This window comes from Larus michahellis, chromosome 6, assembly GCF_964199755.1.
Source record: "Larus michahellis chromosome 6, bLarMic1.1, whole genome shotgun sequence".
Taxonomy (NCBI): Eukaryota; Metazoa; Chordata; class Aves; order Charadriiformes; family Laridae; genus Larus; species Larus michahellis.
In genome coordinates this window covers 65,188,928-65,212,303 of record NC_133901.1, presented here as the reverse complement: position 1 = coordinate 65,212,303, position 23,376 = coordinate 65,188,928, and the positions used below count along the sequence as shown (strand labels likewise).

At 37.3% G+C, this 23,376-nt stretch overlaps 1 protein-coding gene across 4 annotated transcripts in view; it reads right to left on the bottom strand.

Annotated features, from left to right (window-relative positions):
- Positions 1 to 23,376, bottom strand: part of ATRNL1 (attractin like 1) — a 527,347-nt gene that overhangs the window by 47,394 nt on the left and 456,577 nt on the right. For all 4 annotated transcript variants that reach the window (XR_012587528.1, XR_012587529.1, XM_074591197.1 and 1 more), the window contains one exon: positions 7,829 to 7,943. Coding sequence is in view for 2 of the 4 variants with exons in the window: in XM_074591197.1 (XP_074447298.1) it covers positions 7,829 to 7,943 (115 nt within the window). In the remaining 2 variants the exon portion in view is untranslated. The remainder of the gene's footprint in view (positions 1 to 7,828; positions 7,944 to 23,376) is intronic.

The window sequence follows — 23,376 nt, the reverse complement described above, 5'->3', positions numbered from 1 at the left end:
TAATTGAGATTTTTTCAATATTTCATAGGAGAAATCTTGTTATTTATGATGGTGGGGGGAATGTCCCTTCTAGGGGTATTGTGAAGTTGGTTTTTCTCAGTGTTTTTACAATGCTTTCCCTATTTACATGATGCTTTATCCTACCTAAATAGTATCGTTAGATTGTATCTATTCAAGTGATAGAGGAACCAGCAAGGAGAGGTGCAGTGCTGGACCTTGTTCTCACCAACAAGAAGGGGCTGCTGCGGAACGGGAAGCTCAAGGGGAGCCTTGGCTGCAGTGACCACAAAATGGTGGAGTTCAAGATCCTTAGGGCAGCGAGGAGGGTGCACAGCAAGCTCACTACCCTAGGCCTCAGGAGAGGAGACTTTGGCCTCTTCAAGGATCTGCTTGGCAGAGTACCATGGGATAAAGCCCAAGAAAGCTGGCTAATATTCAAGGATCACCTCCTCCAAGCTTAGGAGCGATGCATCCCAGCAAAGAGGAAATGAGGCAAAAACACCAGGAGGATGGTGTGGATGAACAAGGAGCTCCTGGACAATCTCAAACACAAAAAGGAAGCCTACAGAGGGTAGAAGCAAGGACAGGTAGCCTGGGAGGAATACAGTGAAATTGTCCGAGCAGCCAGGGATCAAGTTAGCAAAGCTAAAGCCCAGAGTTAAATCTGGCTAGAGATGTCAAGGGCAACAACAAAACCCTCTACAGGCACCCTGTAGAGAAGGACTTGGGGGTGTTCGTGGATGAGAAGCTCAACATGAGCCAGCAATGTGCGCTCACAGCCCAGAAAGCCAACCGCATCCAGGGCTGCATCAAAAGAAGTGTGGCCAGCAGGTTGAGGGAGGTGATTCTACTTTGCTGTCATGGGACTCCACCTGGAGTACTGCGTCCAGCTCTGGAGCACCCAGCGTAAGAAAGACATGGACCTGTTGGAGCAGGTCCAGGGGAGGTCATGAAGATGATCAAAAGGCTGGAGCACCTCTGCTATAAAGACAGGCTGAGAGAGTTGGGGTTGTTCAGCCTGGAGAAGAGAAGGCTCTACAGATGTTCAGGGCCAGGCTGGATGGGGCTTTCAGCAACCTGGTCTAGTGGGAGGTGTCCCTGGCCAGAGCAGGGGGCTTGGAACTAGATGATCTTTAATGTCCCTCCCAACCCAAACCATTCTATGATTCTGTGATTATAAATATAAAATCTATTTCTTTAGTGCATCAATAAAAACTTAGGTCAATAAAACAACAAATAATTAAAATAAGTCAATAGTCTGTCTCCAAAATTATAAAGAAGGAGAGATGACAGGATGAGATAAAGAAGGAGAGTCTAGAGATGCAGACTATTACAGAACAGAGAACGGGATGATGCAGAGATATATGTTTTCTTAAATATACATGTATGATGCCCAGATACTAATTTTATGCGACTAATAAACCAGCAGAAAAAAAACAGAATGCAGAACTATGTTCTGTTTTAGCTAGACCAACATCCTTTCACATATTTACTTTTTTCTTTTGCAATATCTCTTTTAGGTTTCTTGTTTATATGTTTAGAAGTTTAAATATTTGACTAGTTATGAATACGTTCTCATTTCTACCTCTACCCCCACTTCTCTTAACCCAACATTCAGTACTCATGGTCTTTCTTCACTAAAGCCTGCTATATATATGAATAAGAAGCCCCACTTCTAAGTGAAGTCAGAAGAGAAATTAAGCCTCTTTATATAACCTCAGTACCTCTTCCCTAGGTTAAGCTTTTCTCTTTTCCTGGTTCTCTTTTGCTCAGTTGAAGGTTTCTTATTTTGTCTGTCGGTATTACTCCATGCGTGCCTTCAAAATGCTGTGTGCAATACTCTATAAATAGTTAATGACACATTTTATATAGCATGAATTACATACTTAATGTAAGCATTATTCCAAAACAAATACCTTGCCAGCACTCTGCTCTACTAGCCACCTGACATTATACCATACATACAGCTCTTGAACTCGTAAGTCATTGTTTTCCAGTTTGAACAGAGACCACACAAAGGACAAACAAGATTAATGACCTGGCCTAGCCCTCGGCTCTAAACAGAAGCAAGCTTCAAACCTTTTTTTTTCTTTTTTCCCCTCTTTCTGCGTACAAGAAAAGGTCTAATAAGAGGTGAAATACTGGACCAGAATATGCATGTCTGAGAAGACAAGGGGTTAAGGCAGTCCTTAGCAAATGAGCCTCTGAAGTTCACCCTCGACTCTTCAGCCTCACTGCTACTGTGAGGCAGGAGCTTTTCAATAGGCACACGGATATACTTGCTAATGCAGAATCAGATTCAGGTCTTTCCCTGTATTTTCCTTGTCTTTTCCCTCATGAGTACATGAGAAATGCTAGAACCCTCAACATGCACACACAGGCCCTTAATAATATATACTCCGTACATTATACTGTAAAATTCAAATTATATTCTGTTATTAACTTTTTCATTAATTCATCCTGCATTTTCAATCCTTTAGTATTCTGTAAATACCCTCCGACATGAAAAAGGCCATAAGGGATTCAACACAAAGATATGTAATATACGTGCTCACACTAACCATCTTCTGTACGTCTTAATTACAGTATATTTTCATCAACATCTTTAACAATTTTCTACAAGAAAATCCTTACTCATCTTTGTAGCCCAACTGACTTTATATTGGGTTATTTTGCAGGTATGAAGGGACTGAGCAAGCAGGGAACTCACCCCTGGTGCCTGCCTGCGACTATTTCACTGCATACTGATACAGGTACACATGAGAGCCCATTCTGCATATGAAAAACACTAACCTATCGTTTTGTTTCCAAGGTTCAGAACAATTGAGCAATATAATTAAATATAGTACTTTATAAAAACTATTCATTATTTCATCTATATATTAATGTGCCTCTTACGATATTTAGTCCTTTTTTTTTTTTATTTCAATCAGAGAAAGTTAGAAATAGAACCAAGAAAGCCTTGCTACTGAAAACCCCCACCCAGAGCTAATTGTCTTGTAGAACACTTAATGAGTCGTTATTCATTATGATGGTGAGTACAGGGAAGGCAGATGGCATGGTAATTTTATTGATTCTGTGATTCTACTGTAGCTTGCTGATTAAGTAGGATTGAACGCCACAGTTAGCGTGGCTAGAATTACGTGAAATTCTGTTTTGATTCAAGGATATCAGAGAGTAACTTTCAGATGGCACTACTGGAGAGGCTTCATGAACATGAAATTTTGCTATCTTCATCTATATTTACAGCAACATAATATTGCATGCAGTCTTCCATGACATACATTCCACAACTTCCACCGCAAAATTATTTCCACTGAAGTTGCTCTATTAATTACTATATTTTACTTAGTTCTTGATTTTAATGTCCAAGTGTTATTTTTAACTATTAAGTTAGATTCACCTCACCTACTCACAGCCATGTTAGATATCCTCTAAGGTTTAATAGAGAGACACTCATATAGGTATATACACCTTCAGAGACCATTCAGCTCACTGTCTTAATAGGAAACCACCTTTACTGGGTGCTCTACCACTTTTACCTGCTTGATAAATAGGAAAATTTTGCTGTGTGAAAGTAACATATCCTGTAAATAATTCAGAAATTATATGCCTTGATTCTGAATTATTTTGAAATGCTCTAATATTCTCATTTCTCTTTGTGCTTTAAAGCATTTAGTGGCCTTATCCAAGAATGATGCAATCAGACTTTTATAAACTTATTGTACCATACCTCGATACCTCAAAGTGTGGGATTTAGTTGGCTTTAATAATAATGATGACAGAATTTATCACACTACTAAGCGATTCTTTCTGTATTGCCCAATATATCACTGGAGCTGTATGAAGACCTTGAAGGCGTTATTCATAGCCTTTCCACTGCTGGTAATTCATTGGCACCTTTTTCTGCATTAAGCAATTTATATATTATCCTGTTGTTCCTGGGTTGTTTTTGTTTGTTTTTTTTTTTTTTTTGGGGGCGGGGGGGGGATTGGTGGTGTTTTCTTTTTCCTGGCTTGTTTTGTTCAATACCCTTTGAGATGTATAATTTAGTTCTTTCTAGAGATCTGGTTGCAGCTGCTGCTCTCATTATTAGATCTCCTTTGATATGAAGAAGAGTTTAAACTATTTAAAGCATGGGATCAGACACTACAGCAACAACAGATTATCTCTAGCTTCCAATGTGTCATAAAATCTGTAAGACATACATGTCCATTGTAGATTATAAATCTGCACACAAGTGCTTGAACAAGTGATTTTTCTGATATGCACATACATTGATGCGTGCATATTGATATATACAGGAATTGCACAAAGAATTGCTACTTTTTTGAACCTTTGAATTTTAATCTGATTACTCAGGTACAATGCAGACAATGAGACAAACGAAGAATGAGGAAACTACATGTTCTATCAGTCAATACAAAATTGAGAAATTTAGATTTTATCACTGCTAAACTTCCTTAATGTTTTTCATTGATCAGTCTAATTTATAATGTAGTTCTAATTTCTGCATTAATCCAAGCAAAATTTAATTTAAAATAGTTGTTACTCAAGAGAAGTATAATTGAATTGTTAGCATCCTCTTCATCCTCTAGAAGAAAATGTAAGGTCTACTGTGCTACACCTAACTCACTATGATGGTAATATTTATTGACTTTCCAGATTTTCAGGATGTTTAATTCTACAAATTGTTCCTTCATTGATAAAGTCCCTTTTTAAACCATGAGTCACAATGAATTGTGGGGTTTTTTTCCAATAAATTCATTTTTATCAATGTTTCATCTGAATCTACATGACCAATCTATATAAAACCTATCTTAAAGCACATATTAATTTTAAGCAGTTTAATTGTGTCAAACTAGCTGTTACTTGTATATTTAGAAGATTAGCACTTAGAAATAAACAATGCTGTTGAAAGTCTGTAAAGTTATGAGTATTTTCTGCAGGAACCAGAGAGCACTCAGATCTCCACTGGGACATATGGTCTCTCCTAGAGAAGTTTTTCCCTTGCATAGCCTTTGGCCAAAGCCCACCATCTGTAGTTTCAACTTTTCTTCCAGCTGCTAATAAAGGTGAAGTATAGAACATATGCTGCAGAAACAGTAACCTTTACATTAGTTGTTTGGGTTTTTTGATATTCAGAGACATTTTTCAACAAAGTATTTGTTAATGTAAACCTTGAAAACAAGTAAAACTCACGTTTGATTGAATTCAGATCTTAAAAACATAGGAATACAACTCTAATTCAACCCCATTAGCGCATAGACTAGTTATTTCTGAAAAGAATTAGCTTTCTTGATTTTGGAGAAAATGTAATGCACAACAGTATAGGCATTTCCTTCCTTATTTCAGACATATGTAGATAAAAAATGAAATCTGTGATCTCTCATTGTCAACTGAGGATCAGTATCATTGATGTATCATTTAAACAAATCTGTTTGACACACCGTCAGTTTTATCCCAGAATGATCCCAGTGAGCTTGAAAATAGCTATATGCAAGTAATAGAGGATTCTAAAATTACTTGGCAAGACATAATTACTGAACACACTACTTCCATCCACCTAGATATCATTGTTTTAACCTAGCTTAGGTCATAAGGGAAACCAACTGCATAGCAAACATATGTCTGCCGCACAAAGCTTCCACATCATTTCAAATAACTTGGCACAGTTCACAGCATCTGCTCCCAGGAAGCCCAGGAAAGCAGCAGCAGGTAGTGCTGCAGGACAGGAATGAAGTGAATTAGAAGAGCTACAGGTATGCTAACAAACTTGCATAATAGCTTCTGCCCAGACTATGCACGGTTACATACAGTGAAAGCCCTCCATGAGTACCAAAATTCATTACACACAAGAAAAAATTATTATAGCAATATAATCTAATATAACCTAATGGCTGAATCAGCGTGGTTGCACACCTCAAGCATTTCTATTTGCTTTTGACCCTGAACGAAGTGAAAGTTGTGGGACTAAAAATTTTAGATATTTTTAAATACTAATGGCTGAAAAACACCATAATAAGAAATGGAGGAATAGCATTTGAAATACAAGCCTGCAAAGCTGATGGAAGGCAAAGTAACAAGACAGAGCAGAACAGCAGGATATAACGTGTGAAGAGAGGTGCATTCTTTCACATATTGAGAAACATTCAAGATTATACATCTGCTGTGTTGTTGAACCCAACTCCTGTTTCAAAAAGCTTATTCTGTCCATGTTTTACACATAGCAAAGAACAGCATTTACTTTAAAAAAACCTGTATATAGTAAATAGAAGCTGATTATGAAGTAACTAGATGAATACATTTTTACTGCCAAGAAGCACATCATAGGTAAATTTGAAAACAACAGAAAAAAATAAACACTTTAAGCTCTAATTTCAACAATTACTTTTAATTTCCTTTCATAAAGTTTTTCCTTGTTGTAAGACTATAAACACCTTCGTTTCTTTTTCATTTCCTTAAAATATGAACAGGGAATACGCTAAACGTCCTTCCTCCCTCATTGCTCTCTTCAGAGCACTTACATTTATATACTTCTTCCAGGAAATGTATTTGACAAAGCATCAGTAACACTTTTATTTTCATAGCACTTCCAGAAATGATGTTCCAAGCCATCAACAGCATTTTAAGAACTAAGTCCTCATCTTGGGACTCGGGGGAAAAAAAAAATAAATAAATACACCCCCCAAGAAAACCCCCAAAACTAAAAAAACCCAAATAAATAACAAATAGTCACCAGGCCAAAAGAAGAAGAAGAAAGAACACTCAGCTGAGCTTATTTCCAATATAAGTCAACTGAGTTTGCCCTCATCATCATTATTCAATACTTTTTAATCTCTTAAATGGATTTTTGAAGGTTAAAAGGATATCTTTTTTGGCTCTTAATAATAAAAGTTAGCCTTAAAGCATATTTTCTGGTTTATAGGATCATTTTGGGCACATATCATGCATCTTACTATTCATTACAAAACTGTTCATTTTGGCAACGGCTCCAATGAATTCTGCAGTAGTAAACCGGTGACCTGTGCAGTGCCACATTATTGTCTAAACTTTTTTGTCATGACCATTTTGTATCATATCATTGTGGGCAGTTATTTGAAGGATTCTAAAAGCGTATTTAGGTACTTCCTGCTTAGGAAGTATTGTATAAGAACGGCTGTAATGGTTTTGTACAATGATCTAGCACAGATCCGATAAGGTAGATTACCACAACAAATGCTTCCAGATAATGCGAATGCTGCTTTAAAATGAGCCGGGATCATTTCCAAAGTGAACACCTTCCTAATGAAGCAGACACATTCGCTCACACAATCCCATGTTTCATCTGACAGGCATTCTGGGAAATGCTAATATTTTATTTGAATCCTGGAGAGCACAGCATTGGGATTCACGGTCCAAAGGAACTTAACTAGAAGTTAGTGCACTATCAACTTGAACTGAGGATACTCACTGGTATGTCCTATATAGCCTCATTTATAGCAACTTGAACTGAAACTCTAGAAATGGCTGCATTTGAAATTGTTTTTCCCTACAAGACAAGGTTGAAGAATATCGGTATGCACACGTATTGTTTCAGGAAGTGCTAATGAGATACAGCATTGTACACCAACCTAGTTGGATCACTGTGCTTTTTATTTGGGATACCACATCAAATTCCAAACAAAACTTCCTCATTAAACATCGGCCCTGAACTTAACATCAACTTGGCTGAGTAGCCCCTTCTATTCATCTGCTGTGCCATTATTTTGGATCTGTGTGGGTGCATTTGTCCAAGCAGACGGTGTTGCACAAGGACAGACATGATGCTCACCAACACGAGCCTTACCTGACTGACCAGGGGGTGGGACTCCTGATGATCCTCTGGGCAGACATAAAAATACTGTGAGGACTGCGGCTCTGTTTCCAGAACATGGTTCAATGGCAATCGGCTTAGGAGCGCCCTGAAAAAGGAAGGAAGATACCTATGTAATGTCAGACATTTCCATTACATTTTTACTTGTACATTTTTAATTTATTTTAAGGTTCACTGTAACAAGAGGAAGATTTTTTTTTTCCCAATTAGTTCTTTGCATTTAAACAGATTGTCCTAGCCATATTAATTGACTTAAAAATGGGCTTTAACAGACCACACTGCAAATCTAACCAAACAGAAAAAATTAAATGTTCATAAAGACAACAAAATGATACTCAATTTTATAGCTCACTAAACATAGTGATATCAAATTCTTAAAGCTTAGAAAACAGCAAAACCTTTTAGTATACACACTGGTATCTGAGAGTACCAGAATTTCCCCTATTCTAATAAGAAGAAGCCGTGTGAAAGAACTGTGCTTCAACAGCATCCGTTACCTAGACCTCCTTATGCCAAAACCATAAAATGAGAGCAAATCTATATTACAGATACATAAAGATAGCCAATCCCTCTCGAGTCTCCCAGGCCAGTAAGTCTGTACTGTCTCTGTGTCTGTACTGGTAAGCAAATGATTTCTTTGAAGCAGGTCCTTCCTGAATTTGTTTTGCATATGCAGAAAACAGGTGCAGTGTTACTATATTTAAATAAACTCAGAAACTCTCTGGAAACGTTGCTTGTGCGATTATCATCTTACTTTTTCTTATATACAGTTATGATAAAAGTGGTACAGTTATGATAAAAGTCGTTTTGCTGGCGGGAGGTACGTGCTGTTACCAAGCATCTCTCTCTTATTAGCTATATATATCTTTTAATTTGCAGTTAGCTTTCGACTTAATGGTTGCTGCCATATTGTTCTCAAGTTGCCAAGACTGAGGACACTATGAGCTGAAAAAGTGCAGAGCAGCCTACAAAGTCATAGAATAATAAGCTTCTAATGTGACAATTTACAACGTTTCCATATTCACACGTTTCCATGTTTTGTGGTCACTAAGAGATAGGCATTTCACTTTGGAGAGCTGAAAAGTTTAGTCAAGTACTGAAGCTATTTCTAAAAACATTAGGTCAAAATCAGCATAAGCATTTGTTTTGGGTTTTATTTGTTTGTAAATTTTTAGAATGTCTATCATGTTCCAAGGCAAAATACGAGTTTGATGTTTTGATTCAAAATTCAAAGCCATAAAATTTTCAATTTACATGCAAAATGCAACGTATATATAAATGTCAACTGACTCAAGTATACTAAGAAAAATGATAGTTTAGCCAAGTTAAATACACTGCAAAGTACTAGATATAAAGAAAACAAAGGCGCTTCCATCATGTAAAGCAATTATCATTTTCTATTTTTCTACCTCCAAGTAACCAACATTTATTACTGCTCAGTGAAGATAAGGAAACAGAGAATACAACAATAAACTGAACAATAGATAAATATACTTATTTTTTACTTCATGGTCATATTTGAAAGGCATTTCTCTAGATTCATTTGAGATGATAGCATTAAAACAACTTGGGTGAGGAATGTCATCTAATTTAAAATTGTCATGACATAATGAATGACAACTTATATTCACTAAAACCTTACCAAACAATGCAACAGAAAAAGAAAACTGCAAAAGCTTCGGAAAAAAAAAATTTTTCAAAAAACCAATGTAAGACATATTTCTTAAACAGAATGCACTGGATTTGTAGCATTTAATAATCATTTTTTTATAACGTATTTGTTCCATGTAGGCCAAAGGAACAGATGAAGAGAATAGATTCTGAACTTGTGTAAGGTGGTGTAGATCTGTCGACTTCCATGTTCCAATTATTGGCAAAGCATTTAGACAGACCTTGCTGGATGTTATGATTCTACACTAAAAGCAACGCAGAAAAGGGGGATAGGGATAACAGAATAAGAGTCTTAGTTATATTAGCAGCATTAATTGCACATGCACAGAAGTCATACCAGTGGATTACTGGAAAAGAACGGTGTGGGAGAATTTCCTTATTAAGGCTTTTTTGACTTACATATGTTGAAGCGCAAGGTAAAAAAAACATACAAAAATAACGGTAATTCCTCTGAACACAGCATTTAATATAGAAAAGAGTCTTGATGGGATCGTTTGGATTAACGTTTAGTCTGTGCCCCAGGCAGTTTAAATCTAATCAGACAAGTGTAGGCATAGAATAATATAATATAACATACCATGACTGACAGCAGTCTGGCGTAGACCTCTCTGCTTACTTCTCCCACTATTGCACCCTTTCATTCACTCCTACCTGTTGTGCTTGCAATGGTCAAAATCTAAGGCTTCCCAACTGACACACACTCATATCACACCTCCTGTTGGACCTAAATACGTGACCCTTCATTCCAGCACCTCTACCTATATGTCTCTTCCCCAGCCACCCAGACAGGGACGCAGCTCCATGCTAGTTAAGTTCATCCCACTTCGACGACGTGCTTCCTACCTTACCCTGCACTGGCCCTTCTCCTGCATCTCCAGTGCAAAACAGAGTTTCCAGTTCTTGGCAAGTTTCTGCAGCAGGAGCTGTGAATGGAGCAGACCAGGTGCTCTTCATGTCCATGGACAGAGTGCCATAAACCGGAGAGGTGCTTAGTCAGTGTCTCCCATGCACTCACTAATATGATAAATAGATTTTACAAATAAATACCTTTGCATGGGCCACCTTCCACTATATACTAGAACAACAGCACCTGAAATCTGATACAACATTTACGATTAAAGTAATTGGTAGTACTAGTGCAAGCAATAGAGAGTTTAAGTCATCTTTCTTGATTTGTCACTAGGGCAAATAAAATAACAGGATTCCCTTCTATTTGAAAAGGCACGCAAAATGAAATCTTCATTTAAAAAAGTAATTCAGAATACAGCTTATGCAGACACACAACTGAGAGGAACAAATTTACCAGTATGCCTTTTGATTTTGTGAATAATTACTTTATTATAAATAAAAATGATGATATTTTCTACTGCTATGTAATATAAAACCTTTCATTAACAGGCCCCATCCTCTTCTGTTTGAAGTTTATACTAATGCTTTTCAAAACATAATTGGAGGAAATTATTCCTGATAAATATTTTTGAGAGGACTTAATCCAAAAATCAAATACAGTAAGAATTTTGTATTTGTGCTTACTATTTTTTCGGTTTAGAACCTTATGACTGAAAAAGCAGATGCCTTATCTTACCTCACATCATTCAGATTCACTAGAAAAACACGGAGGCATAGAGCAAATTATAATAATTTAGATACCCTAAGGTTTGTCAGTTGTTTAAAGATAAATACATAACCATGAATCAAAGTTATTTCACAGTGACATAACATGTTCTCTGAAATGTGCCATTTATCATGCATTTTCCACGGGTTTTTTGGAAGAGATAAGGTGCATGTTTGTTTGCCCAAAGCACTTAGTGACCATGATTTACTTCCTAGAGTTATCTTTTTTTTCCCCCCTGTACAGAAGGTGACTTATGTTTTTGCCAAAAAGCACAAATGACAATCACAGAATTAATAAAACTTTATCAGTGGAAGACAGAATAACCAAACACTTCTTTATTAAACAACCTTTACTCTTATATTTCTTTTCTTACACACACTACGACAGAGAGAAAGAGGTATGTCAGTTGGGAAGCTGAAAAAGAAAGGGGAAGAAAACCAGGAAGAAATGAAAGGGTGAAAGAGCATGTATTATTATTGATAGTGAGAAAAGAATAGTATGTCAGTGGATGTAGAAAGAAGAAACAAGTGGAGAGGGAAGGGAATAAAACAGAGAATAAAAGGGGGAAAAAAAGGTATAAGGTTTTATCAACCATTTAAATGTGTAGTCATACATTTATTCACAGAAAACAAGTGTCAGAAGTCATCTTCCCAGGGTCCTAGATTTTTATCAGAGAAAAGGTTCTCCATTCTCCATATTTTTTTTCTGAAAATCCTACAAAGACCTTGTCAAAGTCCAGCTGCCTGGGTGAGTTTGTGAAGAATTACTGAGCTTTGGGAAGATTCTTTGCTCACCCTTGATCTGTTTCTATAAGAAACAAATTTTGGCTGGATTTTTTTTTTTTCCTATACAAAGGACAGGTGATGATACTACCATTACTGGCATAAAAACATATGTCAGTGTATGCCATATTCATACCTGTATTAAAAGTATTTCTTTCTAAGTAACTTAGCACATCTGCTTTATAATGACAATAAAGTAACAAAACAATTTTGTTTTTTTTTACTTAAGTACTGAAAAACCCAGCAAATCTTGTATTGTGTTATTTGTCTATTTAGGAATAACACAAATAAGCAGCTTTAAGAGTCCAGACCAAGAAGAAGCTGGGAAGTGTATTTTGTGACTCTCGGTGGGGCGGATGGGCAGCAGAAGGCAGCAGCATAAAGAGGTGAGGAGAGTTGGAGAACACAACGATGACTAAGGGGATGTTCATGGATCTGCTATAAGGGTTCAGAATCTCTTTGAGGGAAATGCACTGAAACTTTAGCATCTATTTGGTCATTCATCTATCAATGAAAATATTTAATACTGTGAATACTGGAAGATGAAAAGTGTAAAGTGTTTGGGCTCTATCTGTATTCCAAGAAGTGGTGTCTCACAGAAGTGCTGTCTCACAGAAGTGCTGTCTCACAGAAGTGCTATAAAACTTCGGATTTTTGGTACTAAGTAATATCTATATATATTTTCTGTTCAGCATTCTAAGTTAGGTGCATCCAATTTTTAAAAGTGCATTATTATACCATAAGACAAATAGATCACGTAAGACTAAATGGTTCCAAACTCATGCCAAAAAAGCAATTAGAAAATTGAATCAAGGAATTAAGGATTAATGTGAGCATGTTACACCTGTCAGCAGTAATAATTATTTTGACAAGAACAGAATAAATTTTGACAGTGTGCGCAAATACAGATCTGATATATAAATCAAGTATTAAAACGCAAACAACTATGCATTAATCACTGTAATGTTTCCTAACTAAAATGTTCTTAGTAATACTTATGAGAATTCATTATAAATAAACCTTTGTCTCTTCTTCCTAATAAAACAGCTTGACTTATACTTTTTGTTTTAGAAATAAACGATGCCGATTTCAACTTAGTTTTTAATCACATTATTAAAACAGAATTAATCTGGTGAATTCCACATAAACTAAGCTTGATGGCTTGGCAAATAAACAATCAAATATGTTGTTATGACAGGATTAGTACCAGACTCAGAATGTAAATAGCCACTTTTCTGAAGTTCAGTGCGCAAGACTTCAGAGGGGAGAAAGGAAAACAAGAAACAAGACTGTGCCCTCTGAAGAGGTAAAGGATGTAGAAAAGTAGGAAAGGTAAAATTTAGACTGTTATATTACAAGTATTCACGTCTTCATTTCTCTTAGAATATAACCAAAGAATTTAGGAAATGAACCTGAAGCTGAGTTTCTTGATTTATTTCTGATAAGCAAGTCTCAGATTCAGAAAAGCACTTGAGTACCTAAATTGGATTTTGGTCAAATTTAGATACCTACATACAAACTCAAAAGCCTCAAAATACTGTTAATCTTATTTTCAATATTAAAATTTTCTCAATAGCTGAAGCTCTCCTCTACCTGCCCAGGACACCCTCATCTGCCTTATACCCACTCAGGATTCACTGGCTGCCCTGCATGTAGAGCTGTTTTCAAAACATGTTATCAAATAGGGCTTTACAATACAGTTGTAGCCACTATTTTTAAAAAAAAAATCATGGTTGAAGGCAGTAGTAGCTCTTTTCTTCATGGAAGAAGAATGAATCCTGGTTTTCCCATTCTGCTTATACCAAATGCTCATTTGAGGTGAAATACTCTGGCCTATAACTAAAGATGCAGAGTAAAATGCTGTGATTGTTCTGACCATTTTCAGTGCAGTAAAGACAGATTTTTCGGCAGTGTAAAAGAGGACAAGAAAATTCTTCCTCTCAAACTCACAGAATTCCATTGATATCATTTGTTGGTGGCTTTTTTTGATGTTTTGCTGGAGAAACTCCAAATGTCCCTAGCACAGCTACCCTTCCAAGAGAAGAAGATGGGAGACTCCCAACTGTAGCCAACCTCCATCCTACCCTCACCTGACTTCCTCCACAGTCATTTGCCAAGAGAATAGAGACCAACGGTTACGTCAGAGGAATTAATAAATGCTGTCTCTGCTCTTCCCAGTAGAAGCCCCCGGCTTTCACAGCACCTGCTGCTGCCCTAAGGAGAACCTGGCACTTCTTCCAGAGTGCTGAAACTAAGGCAATGCCTCAGACAGAAACAAAGACTGTAATCAGAACTGCCATTTTCTTAGACTGTCAGTGTTATATTGCACTGCTATTCTAAATGTTGGGTACATATTAACTAACACTCATTAACATACTTTTGAGTATGAGCTTCCAACCCACCCAAAAGTTTTGACAATTTTCTCCACAGATTTGTTCAATGAGTAATGAGTCTTAATGACAGTGCAACAGGAAGAAAAATGCTTTCACCAAACATCATTTGCATGCCAGGAGAAACATACTTTAGGAAATACCTCAACAGAATAAATAAGCAAGGCTGGAGTTCCAAACCTTGCTTTGTGGCTGGCGTAAGAAATGCCAGTTCTCCATATGACCCTAGGGTTTTACTGAAATTATAAACATCCACTAAAGATTTTCATTTATTCCAACCCGTAAAGTTCCTCTCTTGCAATTATCGAGTGGAAAGCTTTACCTCATCTTAACTTTCAAGAATGGCTCAGAGCCTGAGTGTCTTCAACACTTTGGACTTCTACACTCCAGCTTCCTTTGCCTGAGGATTTCTCAGTGATTTCTAACTTTGGCTTACGAGGTCTCACAAACCCATGTGAGGTACGTACTCCCTTTACCTACGGCAGTAAAAGCTGGAGAACATTTTGGAGTATCTTACAATTCTTACACCTCTACTGAAAGAGTCCTGAGGTAACTTCCTTGCTTCTGCGACTGAGTCGTCCAGCCAGTGCTGATTTACTGGGAGGATTCTACCAGCTCTAGTCAACTTTCAGAATGAACCAGTTTCCCTGAAAACTTCTCTAGAGTCTAGTGGAGCTGAGACCAACAGGTTTATTGATAATAAAATGCAACCTGACCAAAATGATACTAACATTTCTTGTTAGACACTTTTTTTTTTTAAAGTGAATTATCTTTCCACAGTAATTTTGCCCCATTGTTTTAGCAGAACATAGATCTCTGTTAATTTCCTGGTTTCAAAATAGCCATGGAAATCTTAGAATACATTGGTACATTATTTTCCATAAGAAAAACAGTGGGAATTAACAATGAAAAGAACACATTATGATTACCACGCTGTGATTACGGCCCCCGTGAGCGAAATGCATTGTTATCCTTCAATTTATTGTCTTACCTCTCTATCTCAACTATATCAATATGCAGTGATAGGCTGCATTCTTTTTCGAGGTCTTTTCTGAATAGAGAATGTAGTTGATAGTTATGAAAGGTTATGTACTGATGTTAAATTTATGTATTAATCTTTTAGTCTCTATGCTTAGAAGAGACATATTTTTATTATAAGAACTATACTTATTTGCAACAAACGTTTATATTTATTTGTAACTAAGTTACTCTCAGTTAATTTAGTAAGTGGCTATATTTCACACCTAGTACTATGTGATATAGCATTTCACTAGCAAGAGAGTTACCAATTGACATTCTGATTAAAACTGATTTATTAAAACAAAGCTATGAGAAACACCTGCAGACGCATTTATTTTCAGTGGGGTTTCCAGAAAGAACTCCAAGCCAGGTTTCCTGTTCAGCGCTCATCCTACTGCCTAGAGGCTGCTTTTTCTGAACTGCGACACCGGTGCGAACCATCCTGCAGTTTTCCTGACTTTCACAAGTGGCTGAACAGAACACAAGACGTTGAAGTTAAATCAAAACATCAGGTAGCTGCAAGGCACGTTGCATTTCATTGCTTTTTCTGCGTGTCCACATATGCAGTTTCCTATCTCTTCATACCGTTAAATAAATTTGGTTTTACTTTACTGATCCATCTTGCCCACTAATAAGAGTAATTTCAGGTTAATCTGGAAAATACTGAACATAACTTACAGTGGATGGTGTGTGTAGTAGTTGTACTGGATTACTGCCAGAGGTATCCCCAAGAGCCTCCAGAACATTCCCCTATTAAGCTGTATGAGTCTGATTAAAGGCTAGCAATGCTACCATCCAGTTTGTGAAAAGAAATTTATCTTGGCAGCAGCTAGCTGGATCCTGTTGGGAAAAGCACCTGAGACCCTATGTCTGTGGCATATACCAAGCATCATGTATCCCCAGATATTTTCCTGTAAATTCTTCCTACTGCCATTTCAAACTCTGTGAGGCAGAGCGGTGCTGTGCAGTGAAGTGATGCTAATGGGCATTTGTTTCCCAGCAGGGTACAACTGTTGGATCTCCAAGGATTAGAAACAAAAAGTGGAGAATTCTGTTATTCCTTCACAATCCAACCTTAAAGGCTCTTGGCTATGAAAACGCACATTTCACTGGTGGCAAATTACTGGCAGTCCATCCCCGTTAGAACATGGGCTGATCACTTAAGATCAGATCATCACTCCTGCATAGCACAGTAGGTTATCTTCACCCCAGACTGCCTGGCAGAAGAGGACATGGTCCCTCCAGAGCCACTACTAACTTTTCAGGGTGGGAAAGATGAAGCACTAGGTGCAGTTTAAATTCTGCCTAACTTGCAGGCTAACAAAGGTGGCTATGGTGGCAGGGGAACGCTGAGCTAAGGATGAGCACAGTACAGGTTACTTTTGTCGGGAGCAAGCAAACTGAGTCAGCTACAGGTTTCTGAAATGTCCATGAGGTGGATAAACTTGGGCTGTCCTTTGCTCAGGGGGGATCGTAACATTTCAATCTGTCATTGTGACAATGAATCTCGGACAGAAGTCACAAGTTCTGCCTAGCAGGTGTCTTTTGTGACCACAAAGATGTCATTCCTGTAGCAGTGCAGCATCCTAGAGTCATTAAAGATAAGGTTTGATTATTATTTAGGAGATCTATGCCAGACTTGAGGGTTAGGAAAGGCAAATGTCCTGAAATTATTATGCTGTATTTTGCATTTCTTGCAAAATTGGAAAGAAAATATAGTACACCATATGTCATCCAAAATACACTTTTGGTGAACTTTTCTTCAGCAATGCCTTTTAAAGTTGTTTTGTAACCTCCTGGCCACTTGCAGGGTGCTTAGTGAATGATAAATTAAAACATTTATACCTAGAATCGTAATAATAAAAAAGAGAACTAAATCAAGACACATTGTGAAAACCAACTGTCAGCAGAAGGGATTAAAGTGCAAACTTGGCAATATTCTTAATGCAGGAAAAAATGCTAATGGCACCAGAATAACAAATTACTTTCTATCATGACAACTTACACAGATCACAGCCTACTGAAAGTAGGGAGGACATGAACTGAACATCTGAAAGCATGACATAGCTTTTATTTTGATTGTCCTTGCCGCGGTCCAAGGACAGCTGCAAAATGTGTACGCCATAGCCAAAAACATTCTGAAACAAATTATCCCTATTTAAGATTTGTAAGTTTATAGAAGTTTTAATCCTAGTGACTGTGTGTGGATATTGTGGATCAGATTGTAGCTGCTCCAGCAGCAGGAACAAACAAGAAGAGAAGACTTCTCTGTCCCAAGGAAAAGGTACGTGATGGCAGCAAAAGGGACCTAGTTTTGCTGTATTACAGAGTAGCAGCAGCAGCAGCATGTGTTAAACTGACTAGCAGTTTTGGCAGGAGTAGCTGCCAAGGAGGTGGAAAGAGAGAGGGCAGGCTGGCAGGCTCCTGAAAGCACAAACCAGACCTTTTTAAAGGTGTTGCCAGATGCGTCTCTCGCTTTCCTCTCCTGAGGACCTCCATCACCTACTCTGCCCATTCACCAACTTGAAAGCATAATAGGGCACGATTTTGCACTTGAATCTTACGAATTAATTCAAATCTCAAATATCTATGAGATAATCCTCAGCTGCCTAAATCAGCACAACACTCGAGTAACAGCACAACTCTGCTGATTTATACCAGCTGCAAATCTGACACTATATTATTAATTTCTTAAAGTTCTCCTTGAAAAATCCTACAAATAAACTCAAACTCAAGCATTATCGCTTAGTGTTGCTTTACAAGATGCTCCCCATCAAGACCGTTAGAATTTACAGTGGTCACAAACATATTACGAACCTCACTGAAAATGCACAAGAAATGAAATTTACAGGATCTAATCTGACAAATAATTAGACACATGAGAATTAGTGCTTGGAGAAACTGTTACATTAAAGTAAACAGGATTACTCGCATGAATGAAATTATTCATGCACGTTACTCCCGTTAGCTTAACGTAACTGACGGAATATTTTTTTTTTAATGTGGCATTTTTTAACAGTGCAACAAAATAGGAAAAAGACAGCTCCTTTAAAATATTACACAATCTGCATAATTTTTACTAAACCAGAAGAGATCTAATGTTTGAAGTATTTACTGAACTTGGATTTGCTGAATCCCACTTACACGGAAAGTAAGTGCTGGTTTTTTTTTTTAGAAAGTACCATATTCCATGTGTGCTTAGCCCCTTGAGCACTGCTAACTAAAAATGAGTAATATGGAAACACAGCCCAGCTCTGCTTGCACTTCTGTACCACGTGAGTCTCCTAGGGCACAGCAGGAATTTCTATTTATTTTATATTTCTATTTACATTTTTTTATTATTTTCTTCAGTAAGGTGGTACACAGTCACCACCAAAAAAATCCTATAGTCTTCATCCTTATTGCATGAAAGTACAGAAAAACTTGTTACTTTGCTTCAGGAAGTGTTCTTACTTTAAATTTTACATTGTAAACATTTTACATTAAATTTTACATTGTAAAATTTAGCAGCAGCGATGATGCTTGACACATCTTTTCTTCAAAAGACATAGCATTTTCAGAGCAGACTGACCACCTTTTTAAAAGTTTCCTTGAAAATTCAATGATTTGTGAACTTTTCATTGGAGTTTGCTTCAAATCCTTGTATTCCGTGAAATTTTGTACTCCATCTCATATATTTTTGATATCTAACCAAACTATTTCTCTTCCTTTAATTTTATGCATAGAATTTAATCCACTGCCAAGAGTAAAACTGAGGAATGTTTGTCCTATACTTCAGTCAACAGAATGGTATAACACATTGACTTGTGTACTATATGTAAACTCTAATTTATTTTAGCAGTGACTACTATTAGGCTAATGAGGCAGATCTTGCATTTCACCATTGCTTTCTGGTTCCTCTTCTCTTTTCTCACCCCTTACCAACACTTTTCCCAGTCTTATGGTGCTCTTTCCACAGAAATAAATGCCCTGTATCAAATGCCACTGACTAATATAATAAGCAGAAGGAGCAGGGTCTTATTTACTTAAACAAGGGTTGAGATTCGAGATCAGTCATCAAGCAGATGTTATTTCTGAAGCTGAAAGTATTCATGATGATTGTTGCTATAGAAACCAAGCTTTGTAAAATATTCCAAACAAACACTTCTTTATTAGCCTGTGCCGAAACTACAGCACTGTATTATGCTGCATCCCACGGTAAGTTATCAACTGCGCATATTTTCTTTCTGGCTATTTGCTTTCAATAGTAACTACAAGACAGGATTTCTATAGGTCTTAAAAGATACTGTATCGCAATACCAGCCATCCATAAAATGACACACACTGTACTCATTCAGCACTGAACTCCCGTCTGTTTCATTTCCCCCCTCCTGTGGGCAGCCACTCAAATCAGTGTTTCCCTGTTCAGCAACAGTGAAAAACAGGAACCCACTGCTAATTCCTGTGGTTAGATCAGCAGCACAAAACCAGCAGCGGTTACTAAATGCCAGCCCCAGCCTCTTTAGCAATTAAACCATTCTTCACTCTTAGTAGACTTTGTGAAGCATATGCGTCACTTAGAAAGCATCTTTCAATTGCCTGTCATATCATAACCAGAAGTTTCAGACTTGTTGCTTTATTTGTTAATCATACTAGAAGAAGAGTGAAAATTTGAATCCCGGTTGCAGTGAAGTCAGTGGGACTCCAGCAGTGCAGTATCCCTCACCCTGAGCGCATCCCCAGGGAAGGGGGCTCGGAGCAGGTCACAGCCATCACTGCCAGGATGATTTTGAAACACAACAGCCTGTGCCAGGGGGAAGGGACAGATAAACTTCCATCAGCCCAACCTATGCCTGGAACATTAACCACCTCTCTCGCTTGCTACACTTAAATACCCACAGACAGATAACAGGGCAAACCTCTATTTGAAGTTATGCAGCCGAAAGCTGGCTTGTTATTATTTCATGTGGAAAGGAAAACTGTATTTAAGGCTATGCAAGTAAATTAGAATTTTTGTAACAGAACGAGTGTGTCGTGTATATATGGAAATATTCCTTCTCTGAGGCTTTTCTGTCTCCATTCACAGAGAAATGCTTAAAAAAGGATAAAATGCTACTAATATTTCAAAATATAAAGATGTTCAAGACAGGTACAGTAGCAACTTCTAATTATTATAATTAGAATTTCAAAGCTGTTTTCACTCTCAACTTACTGTCATGTGCTCATAACTCCTTTAACTTTCTATACTGTGTTTCTGTTCAAACAGGACAATTTTGCTCCAGTCTTTCAGAAACTTCTCAACTATCCTTGAGATACGGGACAATTAACATTTTTTCCTAATACCAGTTCTATCCAAGGCTTACAGTTTAATTTAAAACTTGGCTTTGACTCAGGTAACATTGAGGATTCCTGCCTTTCATTATTGTAAAACAAATCTGTTTTAAAATACAGTGATACAATCAGAGCATGAATAGATTTCCATAAGAATATAGAGAAGTATGGAACTACGTGTGCCACTGGTATCTATTTTAACACACAATACCGGCATAGTGAAAAAAGCGTTATGCAAAGGAACACAACTAAGGAGCCAGTTAAAAAGCTTTAGCTGTGGGGATTTGTGCTGTCTGCAACAGTATGCTGACGATAGTAATAAAATTAAAAAAAAAATAAATCTATAAAACATTCTAAGGGTGAGAAATGTGTGGCGAAGGATATTCTGGAAACATATCACAGACAAAGTAAGAGTACTGCAGGCATGTTTTATGAAAACAGAGTTAGAATTTAGAAGTGATTGTGTGGGCCTGAATACGAAGAATGCAATTAAGGCATGGCACATGTCCTGATGGACCAACATCCAGAGAGGAAAGCGCTGTAAATGCTGTAGTTCAGGAAGGTTAAGGGACCAGAGAACGTACAAGCTATCTTTTAAATGGCAGTTACCTATGCACTATACTCAGAACATCTTAACAGATTTTGTATGTCTGTGAAGCAGTTCGTGCTTTCTCCACGGAGGAAAAGTTATAGAGAGTTGTAGATAGCCATAGATAGCTGAGCCTAACATGGCCAAAGCATGCCGGGTCCTCTGAACCAGTGCCCTCAAGGGATTAGAGCAGCTAGCAACAAATCCGACTGCCTCCCACTTCCCAGCTTAACCGAGCAGGTTGCCATTTACAGCGACATTGACTTACGGCAACCTTCAGCACCTGCCTGGAGCAAGCCATGCCCATTCCCCTTTACGTGCAGCAACTTCACTTTTCTAAGCGTTTTGTTCAGTTGGTTGGGTGCTATCAGAAATCTCTGGAATGTTATGTTGAAGCAAGAAAGTTAAGCATAATAAAAACTACGTCCCTTGAAAGAGAAATCCTCGTGAAAACCGCTTCAGTCCCAGACAGAGCAGTTTCTCGTAATTCCCTAAATGTCCATTGAAATGAGTTGCACTAAGAGGTTCTAGAGCCATAAATATCATTAAGGATTTCATAGATGTCTTTTAGTTCTCTTTGATCATAAATTGCCAGAATGGTTTCTGCTCTCTCCAGTTCCCTCGTCCCTGATTCTTCTGCTGTGACATTTCTGGATGACTTCCAGTTCTTATTGTTGTAAAGTCCTTGTTTTTGCAGAATCACCTAGTGTTGAAATTTGCAATTCCAAACACTATCTTTTTTGGTCTGTTTATCAGCTAACACTCTTTGCTCAAGCAATCTTTGCCCTTCACATTCCAATTTGTTTCGTCCTTATTCAAACTTCTTTGAATTTACCATAAGTAATATAACTTAAAATATAGATGGATATTTTTCTTCATTTAAGAAAAACTTTGTGTAACCTTCACTTATAGGAAGTATCTGAACACATACATAATGAAAACCTTAATTTGAGGGATTAACATTTAATCCATTTGATCTTTATATTATTGAGTTTTGTTTTTCCATTTTTATATATATAAAATATATACTTTTTTTTATATATTTTAAAAAAATTTTTCATGTCCACATTGAAGGCCTCTTCATATAGTTGTAATTTTCCTCCAGTTTGCGTGGTTTTGGTCATTAGAGTCTCCTAATTTTCAGTGAACTGCTGAGCAAGCTGAAGATGTTAACTGGATATACCACTTTATTTTTTCTTGTAAGAGCTTCTTATTAATGGCTGCTCATGTAGATGATATAGATGTTAATCAATTTGCATCTGTCCTTCTAAAAGATTCAGTTAGGTCCCTAATTAACCATCTGTAAACAAACCATTGTTCAGTAACAGGGTTCAGCCGTTTATTGGGAGCTGGCAAAGGTGAGTAAGGGCCTTATGCTACCACTCTGCCCTGCTGTAAATATTTGAGTTCTCTCAATGTACAGAAAGTAATTGGAAAAAGACAAGTGACTCACAACCTAGGTTGTGGATCACTGAATTTTCTCTAATTGAGACTTTGTTATCACGAGAAAACTTAAAAAATTGCAGCTGTCTGTTGCTCCCATGAAGCATCTGGTCCTTTAGCAATACTAAGAGTCCTGTATTCCATAGCTATAAGAAATGAGGAGAATGAAGATCATATATTCCTATGATGAAAGCAATAGAGAGACAATCTTTAAAATTTCCTCAGATAATCTTTTTTTTTCCCCAAAAAAAGAAATGCACGTTATTCTGAGCATTTGCAGAGACCCTGGTCTTCCAGACCACCAATGGTCACCCACTAGGAAGTTTCTTCATATTTTTGAGTTTTTAATAAGTTTATCAGTTATTTTCCTTAATATTGTTTTCAAAGCTGCTGCCTACTGAATTCTATACTGTAGCACTTCCTACACTCTGCAGTGACCGTAGGAGTTTCTGAATGGCTTCAAGCAGGATAACTAACTCCCAAATAAACCTTGTCTCTCATCACCTCCTGGGGAGCATGCTTGTTTGAGCACGTCAATGTAATGACGATGTCTTTTTTATTATAACATGCATGGCGTTATATACTTAAGGCACTATGTATTTGTATATATTCCATTCCCAGTATGCTGTTATGGACCACATATGCTCACAAAGACTTGATGCACAGCCTCTAGCTCTTTTCTTATGGGCTGCTCACAGCCA